The sequence below is a fragment of the Oratosquilla oratoria genome, chromosome 17, assembly GCF_046742065.1.
Source record: "Oratosquilla oratoria isolate Oo_2021 chromosome 17, ASM4674206v1, whole genome shotgun sequence".
Classification (NCBI taxonomy): domain Eukaryota; kingdom Metazoa; phylum Arthropoda; class Malacostraca; order Stomatopoda; family Squillidae; genus Oratosquilla; species Oratosquilla oratoria.
In genome coordinates this window covers 23,926,600-23,944,099 of record NC_134793.1, presented here as the reverse complement: position 1 = coordinate 23,944,099, position 17,500 = coordinate 23,926,600, and the positions used below count along the sequence as shown (strand labels likewise).

At 40.4% G+C, this 17,500-nt stretch overlaps 1 protein-coding gene across 1 annotated transcript in view; it reads right to left on the bottom strand.

Moving 5' to 3' along the window:
- The window catches only part of ds (dachsous cadherin-related 1), a 448,779-nt gene that overhangs the window by 15,004 nt on the left and 416,275 nt on the right, over nt 1–17,500 (bottom strand). The window contains exons 4-10 of the mRNA XM_076200639.1: nt 7,673–7,845; nt 6,560–6,705; nt 5,991–6,136; nt 4,668–4,843; nt 3,392–3,589; nt 1,241–1,582; nt 360–500 (exon numbers count right to left, since the gene is read on the bottom strand). Coding sequence (XP_076056754.1) covers nt 360–500; nt 1,241–1,582; nt 3,392–3,589; nt 4,668–4,843; nt 5,991–6,136; nt 6,560–6,705; nt 7,673–7,845 — 1,322 coding nt within the window. The remainder of the gene's footprint in view (nt 1–359; nt 501–1,240; nt 1,583–3,391; nt 3,590–4,667; nt 4,844–5,990; nt 6,137–6,559; nt 6,706–7,672; nt 7,846–17,500) is intronic.

The window sequence follows — 17,500 nt, the reverse complement described above, 5'->3', positions numbered from 1 at the left end:
CACCCGTGTGCATGTGTGTGTGCTCCACCATGGTCTTTGGATCACATGTTGGACTCGTGGTCGACAGCTATTCCCCTCCCGGAAGGGAGCTCAGAGCTCGTATAAGTGTGTGTGTGTGTGTGTAAAGTAATCATCAATAAATGCCCCATGGGAAAGTGACAGGACTTTACGAAACATGTAATGTTTTTACCACTTAACCATCGTCTACTTTGTCCGCGACGACATGAGAGAAACGCCCTGCATCTCACGGAGCGCCACGGACCCTCGTCAGACGCGTCTTGAGGCAAAGGAGCCCGACACAGTTCCCCTCCCCGTCCCCAATTTAAAATAAACGCAAACGGAACAACAACAGCACGAACCTGTCTGGTGAAGGCGGGCGAGTTGTCGTTAGCGTCGAGGACTGTGATGGTGACTGTGGTCGAGGTGGTCGAGACGGGAGTACCGTTGTCGGTTGCCACCAGGGTCAGAACGTAACGATCGCGCGCCTCACGGTCCAGAACCTGCACAGGGGAGACAACAACCACAGGGTTAGTCATCTGAGGAGGAGGAGGAGGAAGAGGAGGAAGAGGAGGAAGAGAAGAAACGAGAGGAGGAGGAGGAGGAGGAGGAGGAGGAAGAGAAAGAAGAGAAGAAAGGAGAGCTGGAGGAGGATGAGAAGAAAGGAGAGGAAGAGTAGGTAGAGAAGAAAGGAGAGGAGGAGGAGGAGGAGGAGGTGAAGAAAAGAGAGGAGGAAGTGTGTGTGTGTGTGTATTCACCTAATTGTATTTACCTAATTGTAAAGTACAGGAAAGGAGCAACGCTCGTGGTTCCTGTCTTTTACTCTCCAAATATCACACCTTGATTTTGAGTGTGTGTGTGCGTGCGTACGTGCGTGCGTGTGTGTGTGTGTGTTTTGAGAGAGAGAGAGAGAGAGAGAGAGAGAGAGAGAGAGAGAGAGAGAGAGAGAGAGAGAGAGAGAGAGAGAGAGAGAGAGAGAGAGAGAGAGAGAGAGAGAGAGAGAGAGAGAGAGAGAATGTGTGTGTGAGTGTGTGTGATATTCCTGTAGGGACTGTGATATAAATGTTAAAAATAGTGTATAAGTAAGTCAAGTTAACTAAGAAAGATATAACACATTGACAAACAGAATATACAGTTTTTCCTCTTTTGAATCAAATTCAACATAGACGCCAAAGAGTTGAGGAGTTCGAGAGGTGAGATTTGAGGAGTTCGAGAGGTGAGAAGCTCCGAAGGGGGAACTTACCTCCTTCAGGTACAGCGAACCCGAGTTCGGGAAGACACCGAAGACTTTCTCGAACTCCTTTTCCTTGATGGTGTAGGTGAGTCTTGCGTTGTTCCCGGTGTCGAGATCCTTGGCCGTGACCTGCAGGAACTGCGAGTTGGCCGGCAGGCTCTCGATGACTTCCACGAGGTACTCCTCCTTCTCGAACACTGGAGGGTTGTCGTTGACGTCTTGGACCTCGAGGTTGACGGTGAGGTTGGTCGAGAGCGGAGGGCGACCTTTGTCCATGGCACCGATAACGAGGGTGTACTTTTGCACCGCTTCGTAATCCAGAGCTTCGGCAAGCATTAGTATGCCATGTTCCTGTGAAAATAAGAAGTACATAGTACATACATACATACATATACCAAGGCTTTTTCCCCCTTACAAGGGGGGTAGCCAAAAAGAAAAAGGCATAAAATCATTCCCACCCATTCCATCTCTGAATACACTCCACACCCCTCCACCCTCCCTCTTATCTTAGCACCTCCTGAATGACGGGTCATCCCTGCACCTTGTCCACTGCCCTGGGTCAGAAGCAGTGTCGCAAGACATAGTACGTGCTATAATGGGTACCCCAAACCTACAATGAAGTATCGGAATCATACAAATCCGTCTCTGATAGAGAAAGGCAGTTGCCCCTTTGGGGTCTAAGAAGGAAATAGGCAAGAATTGAAACAATTGGTTATTTTAAGAGAAGATGAGATAACTCCATGGATTGGGATAAAAAGGCGGTAAGGGACATGGAACTGCCTAGTGTAGGTCTTATGGTCTCTTGCAGTCTCCTCCATTCTTATATTCTTATTTGTATTCAGTTTTTTTTTTTAACATTTCATCTTTGTCCTTGACAAAGCTCGAACGAACGAAACGTGAAACTAATAAAAACTTCATCCCCACAGTGTGTTTTTCCTGAAATTATTTTTTTTTCTTTTGCTAAGTATCTAATACATTCCATACACGGTAGTTTTCGTATTATTAAAATACCTTTTTTGTCAATTTGGGGGATTGAATGCAAGTCTTATGCTCCCACTAATCTAGGGACCTTAGGGACCAAATTACTCAGGATTCCTTTATGATTGGAGGTTAATCCTCAAAGATGAACGCAGAGTCCATTTTCACCTGTACCATTCCTCTTTTCAGCTGCACTCATTAAATCTTTTCTTTACCATCTTTAACACACAGCGGGTGGGACAAGAACGCCTCCACGATGTTCCCCTGTGTGTCTTATGAGGCGAGTCAATAGGGCGAACCAAAGGAACTAGGGACTTCGTCTTTTTTTTGTTTGTTTCACGAAGAATCAGGGTAAAAATGCTGGGTATGCTTTCACGCGCCCACCAAGGGGGATCAAGGCCTTTATGTACATTCTGCTATGGGCACCCAAATCTGTCCCGTGGTTTATAGGGAGCCTCAACCCCTTGGGAATAAAGAGTCCTCCTCTCTCCCGCCACACTGCTTGGGTTAGAAGCAGTGCAGCGAGGTATAGCTACAGTCAGGGGCGAAGTACAGAGGGGATATGATTGTGATCTTTCTGTGGTAGGAGGACTTTATCTGTCACTTCTTCGGGTGATTATGCTTACCTAAAATGGGCAACGCACGAGAGAACCTAAATTTACTTCATATACGAGGAACATGTATTGTCACAGAGGGGATGAAGCTATCACCATTTTGTGGGAGGACTTGGATAAGTAATCCATCACTTCTTCAGGCAAAAATAAATACCCAAAGTAAGTCACAAACAACAAACTCTAAGCTCACTCTCTGAAGAGTATAATACAACAAAGAACATTAACTCTTCGTTCTCTTAAACTACTGTGATTCTATTTGGTAGACAACGATCAATAAACATATTTTAAATCCTGTTTACTTATGAAACACTCACTTTCAAAGTCGAGGTACAATGATGACCTCTCTGTAGGATGCAGGAGGACTTAATTAAGTAAATATTTCATGTCATCATGGAAGTAGGATTCTCCGAGGAAGTCCAGAAGCAGGAGGATGTACACTAACCGCGAGAAACGTATTTTTCCAGAGTGGGAGACAGTGAGGACCTCCCTAAAAGAGGTCCTCCTGGAACCAAGCTCCTCTGAGGAAGGTGACAGAGGTGACAGTCAGCCAAACAGACTCGAAGCTCACCTTATCTATGAGGAACATATTCCCGGGGTTCTGCACGAGGTCGTAGCGAATGACGCCGTTGTCTCCAGAGTCGTGATCGGTGCCGTGGGCGGCGTAGAGGGTGTCGTTGAGAGGCGCGTTCTCCGGGACGGAGATCTTGACGGAGACGACATCGAACTCGGGGGCGTTGTCGTTCACATCCCAGATGCTGATGTTGACCTGGAAGAAAGTGAGAGAACCTTTGATGGCTGGGCGCTTCATACTTGAAGTTTCTGACTGATTCTTGAAAGAGCTTTACATACCTCATCCACAAGATTCTGACTGGTTCTTGGAAGACCCTTACATATCTCATCCACAAGATTCTAACTGGTTCTTGAAAGAACCTTACATACCTCATCCTCGAGATTTCGACTGGTTCTTGAAAGACCCTTACATACCTCATCCACAAGATTCTAACTGGTTCTTGAAAGAGCCTTACATACCTCATCCACAAGATTCTGACTGGTTCTTGAAAGAACTTTACATATCTCATCCACAAGATTCTGACTGGTTCTTGGAAGACCCTTACATATCTCATCCACAAGATTCTAACTGGTTCTTGAAAGAGCCTTACATACCTCATCCACAAGATTCTGACTGGTTCTTGAAAGAACTTTACATATCTCATCCACAAGATTCTGACTGGTTCTTGGAAGACCCTTACATATCTCATCCACAAGATTCTAACTGGTTCTTGAGAGACCTTTACATATCTCATTCACAAGATTCTAACTGGTTCTTGAAAGACCCATACAGGATAACTATGTGTTGACATGTTTCAAGTATTTTCAATAATACTTACTATGTTAAACTAATACTACAAATCCTATATTGATGTACAGGGCATTTTGGTTTGTCAATAATCATTCTTTATACTGTCTCTAGATAGTAATATCTCGAGGAACTATCGAATAAGAGTGGATGTTATGCCCTGTGAAATAGTCATAGCTTCCAGGATTGACATCCTTTTCTCAATCCCTCTTCTCTCTCCCTCCCGTTCTCCTCGCTTTTCCTCTCTCTCTCTCTCTCTCTCTCCCTCACACATACACACACACACATAATAGCTTCCTACATAGAGTACTGGATACCTGGAATAATTTAGATAAAGAAACAGTGTGTGCAAACACTGTTCAAGATTTTAAAAAAAACTTGATGCTGAAAGATACATAGCTCCCTTCCCATATAATACAACTAGGTAAATACACAGAATCTTTTCACATGGCAGAGAGACGGCCACGAGCTGAGCCCAAGGCAGTACCTGTGTGTGTCCGTAAGTGGGCGGGCTCCCCGATGTAGCCAGGACGTTGAGGAGGACGAAGGGATGGCTCTCGTGGTCCAAGGGCGAGGCCGTGCGGAGGGTCCCGCTCAAGGGGTCGATCGTGAAGTAGCCATTTGGGTCGCCGGAGTAGATCGAGTAGCGCACTTCGCCGCCGCCTGCAGCAGGGAGGTGATCATCAGAAGTAAAGTTAAGAAGATGAAGAAAAAGAAAAAGAAAAAGAAAATATATATATATATATACACACACATATATATATATATATATATATGTATACATACATATATATATATATATATATATATATATGTATATATATATATATATATATATATAAGGAAAGAGAAATAAATGAATGAATAAATAAAATCTAAGCTACCTCATGCTAACCTCGTTATTACTCTGAACGTGTTAACGACAATCATTGGGTCTATTTACTTATTAATTTTTGTTAATTATCTTGTGGAGTCTCCTTTAGTGTGGACAGAGTGTCTCGGTTGCTGCCAAGGTTATACAACGCTTCCTTAACCCTGTCCTACCCATTTGTTACATCTATTTACTCCCACGTTTAACTCCACGCATCACCACACCCACATATCTGGGGTGGAGTTCAGGCAGGAACTCGAAGGGACAGTCGGTCTCTTCCGTAAGTCGGTGCTATAACCCACTGATACCGTGGGGGAACTCTCCTCTCCCCTAAAAAAAAAGAAGAAAGAAAAAAAAAAAAAAAAAAAATCTAATTCTTAAACGTATAACCCCCATCCCCACCCCCAGGCACAGCCAGTACAGACTTCTGCCACTGTCATAATCTCTTAAAGTCTTAAAAAGATACTGCTACTACTACTACTAATAATGGTAATCATAATTGAATATAAATCTTAATTCCTAAACGCCTTCCCCTCTCCCAGGCACAGCCAGTACAGACTTCTGCCCCTGTCATAATCTCTTTAAGTCTTAGAAAATACTACTACCACTAATAATAATAATGGTAATCATAATTGAATACAAATCTTTATTCCTAAACGACTTCCCTCTCCCAAGCACAGCCAGTACAGACTTCTGCCCCTGTCATAATCTCTTTAAGTCTTAAAAAATTACTACTACTACCACTAATAATAATGGTAATCATAATTCAATAGAAATCTTAATTCCTAAACGGCTTCCCCTCTCCCAGGCACAGTCACTGCAGACTTCTGCCAAACGCTCTTCGCGTACTGACTTTGGCTGATTGCGAACATCGACTTGCGCTCCCTTCCCCCGTGCCGTCCCCCTCCCCCTCGCCGTATGAACAGCACCTACCCCTACCACTAGATGTTGCTGTGACGGTGCCGACGGTGAAGCCCTTGGGGACGCTCTCCTCGACGCTGAAAGTGTAGCGCGGCTTCTCGAAGATCGGAGGCTCCTGGTTTGTGTCGATCACGGAAATGGCCACCTCGGCGTTGGCGTTGGATCTGTGAAGAGGAGGTGGAGGGAGTTGAAGAAAGGGGAAAAAGAATCATATATGTCATATCACGTGGGGAGAGAACAGGTAGGGGCGTTGAAACAAATGAATGATGTACGAGTGTTTGGAGATATGATACATATTTATAGTTACTTCCACTGGAAATATATAGAATCTTCAAAGTCTCCAATATTCGGAATGAAAAATTGCAACGCTTAGAGAATGCCAGGCAGTAGAAACTATTACTTTTACGTAGTTACTCAGACTTCAGAAAATAGCAACATTTTCATTTAAGGGTCCATTCAAGTAACCGTTATTTATGGACAATGACAACACTGACAATAAGTAAGTAAATGAATGAATATATGAATAGATGAATTAGAAAACTGGCAGATAAATGAATAGATAGATGAATAGATGAATAGATAAATACCTTAATCCAGCCCCGTCGCGTGCGGACACTCGAATGTGGTACATCGGTGTAGCCCTTGACAGAGGACGAGTGACGAAGATCTCTCCAGTCTTGCTGTCGATGCTGAAGATGCTCGCCTCGTTGCCGCTCACGATCTCATACGTCACCTGGGGTGATGGGAAGAGAAAGGTCTGAGTTGGTAGTTACTTGTTTCTAGAGCAATGGTTCCCAAATGACCCTCCGGGGGGTATTTTTTCAGGAATAATGGAGGGGTTACAAAAAAAAAAAAAAAAAAAACATGTTAAGATTTAAGGAAAATCGAGAAGCCAAGAATTCCTCAAATATATTCAAGCATACAACTCCATCCATCCCACTGATGCTCTTGACACCTTGGCACAATGTTCAAATACAATAATTAAACGGAAACATCTCTAGTGTTTTAATTTATCAATGTTGACAACATTTTATGAAAGGGGTAACATGCTTAATGAGGCATGGTACACTGGGTAACAAACTGAAAAAGTTTGGGATTCACTGTTCTAGAGGCTGGGTTAGGTGACTATCGCCAAGATCCTAGGTTGGGGTGGTACCACTAACATCCTGACTTTGGACTTGAAAAGTCACTAGATTAGGACCACAGAGATCTTAGAAAATTAGAAGTGAGGTGAAATAGTATCCCTCCACGATACGTTTGTCTTTGGGATTTGGATGCTACTGTATTACTAAGATCAAGTGAGCTGGAATGATAACATTCAAGACATGAGACAGGGATGGGTCGTCTGTCTTTGGACGCTGGATATGGCCACATGGAGATACTACTACTACTGCGACTACTACTACTACTACTACTACTATTTTGTACTACTAAAACTATTACTACTGCTACTACTTTTTTAACGACCTCCATCCTGGTGGCACTGTGTGGGTAAAGATATCAGGACCTGTCTCCTACAGATACAGTTCATTGGCCCCTTTCTCGCCAATGACTGTGGTCGACTACCCTTTTGTATCTTTTACTACTACTACTACTATTGCTGCTATTACGATGACTAAAAACAAATATTTAACAAATTAGGGTCAGGCCTCCTAGATGATTTCAATCAAAGAGGAGAGCCGTTTACCACCTACACCCACCTGGCCATAGATCCCGGCGTCTTTATCAGTGGCGACGACAACGACGACGGGTGAAGACGATTTGTGCTGTTCCTCCCTCAGGGAGACGTTGTACTGCTGAGGGTAGAACGTCGGCAGGTTGTCGTTGACGTCCAGGAGTTGGATCTTGACCTGGGCCGTGGTGCTGAGGCCGCCTGGAACATACAGGTAAAGAGAGTCAACATCTACGGTTCTGTCGGTAGGTGGGTGGGTACGGATGTGGGTATATTCGTATTTTGTTGAAAATAGCCGATGTTTCTATCCTTGGGGAGAATATCGCAAGGAAGTTGAGTAGTAGAAGTGGTAGAGGGAAGATTGAAGGAGGGTATCAGATCGAAGGGACAATATAATTGAAAAAAGACAAACATTCTTTTATTGAGTGGAGACTCATCTTCAGACGTTAACGAATCCCGTATGACTTAGTCCGTTGTAACGTCAGTGACGTGGTTGATGTAGACGGGGGAGACGGGAGAAGAAGACAGGCGTCAGTGAGAGGATCTGGGCTTAGACGAGGGTGGAAGAATTTCAGGTCGAGTCACTGATGGCGGCTCGTTTGAGCTTTGAGATTATTTTCTTCGCTAATAGTATTGCTGAACAAATGTTTCTTGATAAATTAATCCCGTTGTATGACAATGTTACAGATAAATACACGCACACACACACACACAAGCACGCACACACACACACACACGCACACACACACACACACACACACACACACACACACACACACACACACACACACACACACACACACACGTACACAGTTTACCAGAGAAACCCCAAACTTTAGATCTTCCCGGTAAACCATTTTGCCGTGTTTTGGAAAATTTGCCGTTTGCTTTAACCGGCTGCTCAAAATTAGTTCTTTAACAGTTATATCAATAATCAAGGTTTTTACACTTTGCTATAAAAGTACAGATTTTAGACGTGAATATTTGTCTTAAGATTATGAAGTGATCAGAAGGAAGACGTGAGTGAACAAAACATGGAATGTCATAAGTCGAATCTTTGTTCAAGAATTATGAAAAAAGACGAAAAAAAAGAAAAGTAAAACTTGCACACATCACGCGTATAGAGAGAAAAAATAGGGTTCAATGTACAGAAGGAAAAAAAAAAAAAGATCACAAAAACGAATATGGAATAGATCTTATCTATTTTGAATAAGTTTCGTGTCGTTGCACTGAAAGCCATCGATAAACACAATCTCCTTATGTAAAGAGAATGAAGATCTTTTATTAACGAAGTGGGTGGAATGACTTTATATTGAAAAAAAAATCACTCATGCATAAAATGAAACTGAAGAAGCAAGTCTGAGAGAAAAACAAAACAAAAACGGAAATAATATATTTGGGAACACAAAATACTTGATGATCTTCATGCTGTACGTATACTAAAAGCGACATCATGTCCTTACGATGTTCTGAGACTATCCATATACCAGCCTCACAAGTCGACAGTTACCATAAGATAAATAGATAGATATATAGATAAATAAATAAATAATATTAATAATAATAATAATAATAATAATAATAATAATAATAATAATAATAATAATAATAATAATAATAATGATAATAATCATGATAATAATAATGATGATAATAAATAAATATATAAATAAAAAATAAATAGTTATGTGAAATAAATTAAATAAAAACAAAAAGATATAAATAAAAAATAAATAATATAAAATAAAAATAAAATAAATGAATAGATAAATGAACAATGAAATATAAAATAGATAGATGAATAGAAAAATTAAATAAAGATAAATAGATAAATAAGAAAATGAATAAACAAACAAAAAAAGGTAAAAACTAAATCAAAATAAAATAAATAAGATTAAATAAATGAATAATGATAATAATGATAATGATGATAATAATAATAATGATAATGATAATAATAATAATAATGATAATAATAATAATAATAATAATAATAATAATAATGATAATGATAATAATAATAATAATGATAATAATAAAGGTAATAACAATAATAACAAACAAACAAACAAAGCATAAAAATACCTCCGTTGAAACATTTAGACAAGATAAAACCATTACCCAAACCGTCACTTAAAACTCTCGGTTTGAAACTGTCAGCTACAACAACCACACTGCAATGTGAACCCACGTCTTGCACGTGATGTCCTGAGCTCTCTCCCCGTCCACTGTGGTCCCGGGATTGCCTGAAACGCCCGTTCCAGCCTGGATCAACGAGCCCTAAGCTGATTCCAGAGACGGGCTAATTATGTGCTTCGCCACGGTGGCTTGATTGGTAATCGAACCCAAAGCCTTTTGATACCACTCCCAGCCATTTAGTGACCGTGTGTGTGTTTGTGTGTGTTTGTGTGTGTGTGTGTGTGTGTGTGTGTGTGTGTGTGTGTGTGTGTGTGTGTGTGTATGTGTGTCTGTGTGAGCTAGATAGAGAGAGAGAGGCAGGGAGAGGCAGAGAGAGAAAGAGAGAGAGAGAGAGAGAGAGAGAGAGAGAGAGAGAGAGAGAGAGAGAGAGAGAGAGAGAGAGAGAGAGAGAAACAGGAGGGATAGATAGATTGATAGACAGACAGACAGACAGACAGACAGAGAGAGAGAGAAACAGGAGAGAGAGAGAGAGAGAGAGAGAGAGAGAGAGAGAGAGAGAGAGAGAGAGAGAGAAACAGGAGAGAGAGAGAGAAACAGGAGAGAGAGAGAGAGAGAGAGAGAGAGAGAGAGAGAGAGAGAGAGAGAGAGAGAGAGAGAGAGAGAGAGAGAGAGAGAGAGAGAGAGAGAGAGAATATCAAGGTCAAATGGGATCAGCAGTAAGCTGGTGGTTGAGATGTGGGGAGGTTGATGGTGGTGTGTGTGTGGGGGGGGAAGTGGGGGAGGGTACTGTGTAGCTTCCCCACCTACTAAGTCTCCTTCCTCCCTGCCACTGACGGTCCGCAGCGCCTTCATTCATTCGTTCCTTTCTTGGTTCTTTCAGACTCTTCCGAAGAAGACCCAGCGTATCCTCTTCCAGGAAGATCCCTGCTGGTGGTGTTGTCATCACGCTCGATCTCAAACCAGCGCCCCTTCCGAGATCGTGGGACGTAGGTCCTTCCATTCCCTCCAGAGGGATCTCTAATAGACAGTCTACCTTTGTATTGATGAGATAACAAGTTTCTGGCCACTGCCTGGATGCAGTGCAGACTTCTCTTATCTGTTAACACCGATGAAAAACCCTGTCGTAGGATACTTCACCAGTGATAGACGAAGTTTCTTGATTTCTTTAGTTATCAAGACCAAAGTGGTGGACGTTTTCTCAATTACGCGAGGTCTGGAACCTCCTTTTAGGTACCAATACATGTTAGGAAAGCATCAAAGAGTTTCTTTTGACAGCTGCACCTGAGGGAATGTGTGAAAGTTGTCGAGGAATTGGGTTCTTCCGATGGGCAGGATTTGAAGAGTGACGACAGAAGCTTTGCAATGCACGAGCGTAATCCCTAAGCATCTCTAATCGATTCTTATGTCTATTCTGGCTGTCACCAAACAATTTCCTCCAGCTAAAAGAAACCTCGCTGCTGCCGAGGAGGCGAAGCGTCTGACCCTTTTCCAGGCTTTATTTGGGCTGATTCCAGATGACTTCCAGTCAGCTAAAGAGAATTGCTTATCAGGTGCCCTATTCGTTATTTTGGCTGATTCCAGATGACTTCCAGTCAGCTAAAGAGAACTGCTTATCAGGTGCCCTATTCGTTATTTGTATTTGGGCTGATGAGAGATGATTTCCAGTCAGCTAAAGGGTCTTGCTCAATATGTGCCCTATTCCTTCTGTCTACCATTTGCTCTCCAAGTGATTGGAATTGCCTGGTATTGGGCATAAGAGAGCCCGCAAAAGAGGATCGGTTGGGCGAGCATCAGGTGTGGTTGTGGTGGTGGCGTGGGGGAGGGAGGAGGGTGGGGGAGCAATGTGGATTCTTTCAGACTTCCGAATCTGACTCTTGGTGTATCAGAACTATGGAGATAAACCTTTCGTTGCTGTAGTTGTTGTATTCGTGGAATTTCGTTTACGTTTTGTATTACAAGGAGGCTACCGTGCATATTAGGTTATATTGGTTTATTTGCTTCCATGTGATTACTTCAAGTACAGTTAGATTCTATTTATTTCGTTTTCATTGCCTAAAAACGATGCTGAGCTCCCTGAAGGCCTTCCTTGGCTCACAGGGTTAGTATAACTGCTGCCAAGAGGTTCTGTTTCAGGGAAAGAACTCAGCCACACAAGGTTCAAAGGTTCGAGCCTACTGTTCATCTCGTACATGTGACATCTCCCCACCAGACGACGACACCATGTACATCAACATGAACACAGTCTAATGGGGAAAAATGTTGAGACGCGTTCTTGTTGTCCAATCCAATTTCAGAATTCTTGGAAGTGGCCGCGCGGAGATGCCTAATTTGTCTGGGAGAGAACTTGTAGGAAACCGAAATCGAAATAACGCCCGATGTCTTCGCGAACTTCATGTCTCAGGGACGTGTTTCGCTTCGGGTCCTCCTCCTCCTCCTCCTCCTCCTCCTCCTCCTCCTCCTCTTCCTCCTCCTTCGCTTCATTTCTTCACGTAGAATTAACCGGCCAACCATGCCTTGCGTTGAAACCTCCCTGCTGAACAGCTTGATCTATATTCATACTATCTCTCTCACTCTAGCTATCTACCTATCTCTCTCTACCTATCTATCTATCTATCTACCTGCTTGTCTATCGCGGCTCGGTCTCTCATGCCCAGTCATGTGTTATGATGAACTCTTGCGGACGCCAGAACGTGACCCATGATATTACATCAGAATTATGAAATTGTCTTTTTGTTTTTTTTTGAGTATTCAATATGTTTCTACATACAGTAGTGCCAATAATATACGTGTATATAAATATATATATATATATATATATATATATACACTTGTATCAACCACAATACATTTTAATTCTAAGCCATCAACATCGAGACTCGAGAAGGCTAGCATGCAGAAATTGAAACGTGGTAATTTTATTTTCTGCATGTTGGCCTCCTCGAGTCTCTCGATAGTGATAGCTTAGAATTAAAGTGTATTGTGGTTGAAAAAAATATATATCTGTTCACTGGGACCCATTCAGTGTTGTATATATATATATATATATATATATATATATATATATATATATATATATATATATATATATATATATATATATATATCGGAAGAGGTGGGTTAAGGTTCTCGTATGCAACTAGTCGCGGGTTCGAGTCCCGCACTTCTCTCCGATTCCCAGCAGTGACTGTCTATTACCTTCCCTAATAGTCCCTACAAACGCAAAGAGCAATGGCGACGGCTTCGGCCGCAGCAACGCATTTTGTGTGTCAGATTTGACATCAGAATGTTGAGGTCCGAATTTGTGTTTTCAATATGCTAACACCATTAACGGTAAAAAAAAAAAAAAAAAAAAAAAAAAACTTCTTCGTATTAATATTATTATCATTATTAATATTATTATTATTGTTATCATTGTTATTAATTATTATCATTATTATTATTATTATTATTATTATTATTATTATTATTATTATTATTATTAATCACCTATGGTATAACATTGAGCAATAATCCGTATTACGAGTATACAAGGTTACTGACAATGGAATGATATTAGTGACAGATCATTTAGACCAGCGTCTCCTAACGTAGGGTGCTAGGGAGTTCTGAAATAGGGAGTTCTGAAATCAAATCTAGGGGGTGCTGGGAAGTGATGCACACATCCATTTCCCTTTAACTTTCTAGAAATTAGACATTAGTTAGGTGGTACGGGGCTGGTTAGACCTGACTACAGGGGGCGCCCTTAGGGTTGGAAAAAGGTTTGGAAACATTGACGTAGGAGGAGAGGGGGAGGAGATAGTAATAATGAGTGAATATACTTATAAACGCCAAGAAGAGAAATACTGATTACCGAAGGGGCCGCTTCGGAAATTAGCTAAACTCTTGGAAAACTCGTCCGATGTTCAAAGACTCTAAAACATAAGTTGAAAACACGAGTTAAGCGGACACTCAACCTCTGAACTTTGATCGGTGGGGTCGGGGGTGCAATTACTCTCGATCACGAGCCCAGCACGTCATTCAAGGCGGTCGTTAATCAAAAGGACGCACGCAAACGCGCGCACACACACACACACATATTTGCGGCTGACAAGAGTCCTTCACGGTAACCTCACCACGTACTCGTACTTTTTTTTTTAATAATTTTTGTATTTATTTATTATATATTTCCCGTTAGTCCGTCTGTGCCCGGCGATTTTCCCTCCTTCAGCACTTTACTCGCTTTTTCGGTCTCTCGACTTCCTCTTCCTCCATCTCTGCCTCCTCTTCCTCTTCTTCTTCTTCTTCTTCCTCCTCCTTTTCCTCCTCTTCCTCTTCTTCTTCCTCTTCTTCCTCCTCTTCTTCTTCCTCCCCCTCTTCTTCTTCCTCCTCCTCCTCCTCCTTTTCCTCTTCTTCTTCCTCCTCCTCTTCTTCTTCCTCCTACTCTTCTTCTTCTTCCTCCTCCTCTTCTTTCTCCTATTCCTCCTCGTCCTCTTCCTCCCCCTCTTCCTTCTCCTCTTCTTCCTCTCCTCCTCTTCCTCCTCCTCTTCTTCTTCTTTCTCTTTCCCCTCCTCTTCCACCTCTTCCTCTTCCTTTCACTGGTCTTCCTTCCTTAGGCCAAGCCCCTCTTTTCCTGACCTGTCCTGTCCGCCGCCAGTCGAATGAATCTACAATATTATTCCTCGACGTCGGCACCGACCCACTCCTTCGTCCTCTGAATATCTTTCTCTTACTCTGTAAATTTCTTCTAAATGCCGTCAGGACATTTCATTCAGATCAAGGAAACCTCTAAGGACTCCAAAGTGTTTTGGTGTTGCCCATGTCTACGCTTTAGATATATATGTATGTGTGTATATATATATATTTCTACATGTATGCCTCCTTGAGTTTCTTGGTGTCGATGGCTTAGAATTAAAGTGAGTTGCGGTTGATATATATATATATATATATATATATATATATATATATATATATATATATATATATATATATATATATATATATTGTTACTCCTCTTCCTCCTTTCCCTCTCACCTCAACTCATTCTAACCTCCTCTTTGTACTTCTTTTCTCTTTCCTCAATTTTCGAAAAAAAAAAAAAAAAAATCTAATCTTTGACTTCTTCAGGAGCACCCTGCAGGACCACCTCTTCGGGTTCTCAAAAATCGCCTAAACGATGAGGTCGACCCTTCCATTTTCTTCGACATTAATCCACATTAACCCTCCGCTTCCTTTATGAAATCCCTCCACATTACCTCCACGTTTCTCCTCCTCCTCCTCCTCCTTTCCCTCCATTTTCTTAATTAAGCAATCCATATTCGTTCGATATTAAAAGAAAAAAAAAATCAACTCATGGCTATTGTTTCCTCTGTATGCCTTCATTAGTACTGGGTTCGAATCCCCGCCAACGGCTGTAAAGTATCACAATACTGCAAGCCGGTACTCCATCTCTGATTGGCAATGTTTTATTTCATCTTATTTTATTCATTTATTGTGTGTGTGTGTGTGTGTGTGTGTGTGTGTGTGTGTGTGTGTGTGTGTGTGTGTGTGTGTGTGTGTACATGTATGAAGTTATAGGATCTCATCCGGTAGGATAATAACTATAGATCACGAGTCCAGCACATAATTCAAGACCTTGGTGAATATTTGATAATTACTTTATGATAATCTTTGTTACCTCAGGGTGCGGCCTCGAATGGCTGACATTCGGTTCCCGGACCCTAAGTAATATGATACTTCACTGTATACTTAGATATAAAGGAAATGTTTATAAACGTAAAATACAAATAAATCACTAACTTGATTTTCTAGCGACAACTTTCTATATTGCCCAGAATCATACTTCACTCAAGCTATTTCTTAAAGCTTGACTGATTCATTAATTTGATATCAAATTCTTCTCCATTTTCTTTTACATTTTCTTTTTTACAAATCTTCCATTCCTCTTGCTTTGCATATCTTAATATTTTCAGCAATATTTTGAAATATGTCACAGGATGTCTGTCAAAATCATAAACTGTTTATGTATATGTACATATTTCAACGTATTCCTCGTCTTTCCCCATAATCTGTACTCTCCTTCCCATTCTTCATAACTCTTTTCCGTTTTCTTTCTTTTAAAGAAAATGGACTACCTCTTTCTATTCCTCAGCATTTTCCAGTGTATCGTTTCCTTTTCAATTTAAGGGACGGTCACTTGATAAATGTTTACAGATAATATTGATTTTGTTAATTTTTTGATCCTGAAAATTACGCGTTTTCTTCTGTTTTCTATATTAACCGAATTTTTTGTAAATCTCTTTTGTATCTTACATATTTACTATCAAACAAGATACTTGAATTTTGTCAGTAAATTTATAATGTCCAATGCCTCATAAATCAAAGAGCCTAATAAACACACTTGGATATTTGTCTATGTTTAATTTACACAAGAATCTTTGATATCGTTATTCAAATCCTGAAAAGATTGAGTCGCCATGTATACGACATGACGTCATAGGGAAGGATATTTTTCATTCTTATGATTATGATAGCAACCATTTTCATACAATTATAATTTTTTATTCTTATGTTTTCTATATGGAAACTAAATAGTATATAGAAAATAATCTATAATACCCAACAACAAAAACTGTATCTATTTACTGAATATCGACTCTATGCTTCATGTCTAAATATGGCCGCAATGCCTTTAGCCTTCTGTAGTATTTTCTTTTCTCTATTTGCACTCATCGGCTTTCATTTAATTACTAACACTTCCCAGGAAAACATTCATATTTTAGGACTTAGTGTGTTAAACGTTATCAAAAAACACCACGTGTGTCAATATATATTACATTTTCTTTACTCTAGTTTTCTAGTTGGCATCCTCGAGAATTTTTGTAATGAGAAATATGATTGGATAGTGAATGGGTTTGATAAGGTCTGCTCTACCAATAGCGACACTGCCATAACATGACGTCAGACACCGCTCATCTGTCGCAATGCGACGTGACGTCACGTATTAGGAGTGTCCCGATTGGTGCAATGAACTTACGCGCCGAGACGGAAAGTAATACAAATAAAACTCTGAATTATTCGGTCAAATTGTTTAACTATCATATCTATTTTTCAAATAAACCTAGAAATTTATATATATTAATTTATTTAATTGTTTCCTTAAAAAAAAGTTTGTTTGTTATCTATATCTGTTGCTCGCAAAACAGACTGAAATTTTCGTTTTGTGATTTTGTTTTTCAAATTATTTCACTTGTTTTTATGTAGCCTATGATAAAAAATTCTCCAAATGACGGATTTTATTTTCTATGACGACTTGATAAATCATCAAATATATATTTTTTTGCTTTACCGGAAAAGAAGACTGTTTTATATTGAGATTCTTTAGGATAAAAACAAAAATCAATTTTACATCGAATTTTTACAAAATGAGAGAATCTCAAGTGTTTTCAATTTCAACCAAAATTTTGTATTTAACATATTTCATTTTACATATTTACATAAAAACAAATAATTCCTACTTTTTGGAGAAATTCGATCATTCATAAATCATCCATTTATGGAACGAAAGTTACAAAATCTAGAAAATCATAAGAAGCAGTTATAATTTCACAAAGCGTTTTCGTTGCAAATATTACAGACATTTCCATTTTTTTTCCAGAATTTTCCAATAAGAGAGAAAAAGGTCTCGATTGTAATACACTTTGTCTATATTTGTCTTTGTCTCCTAATACATCTTCACTCT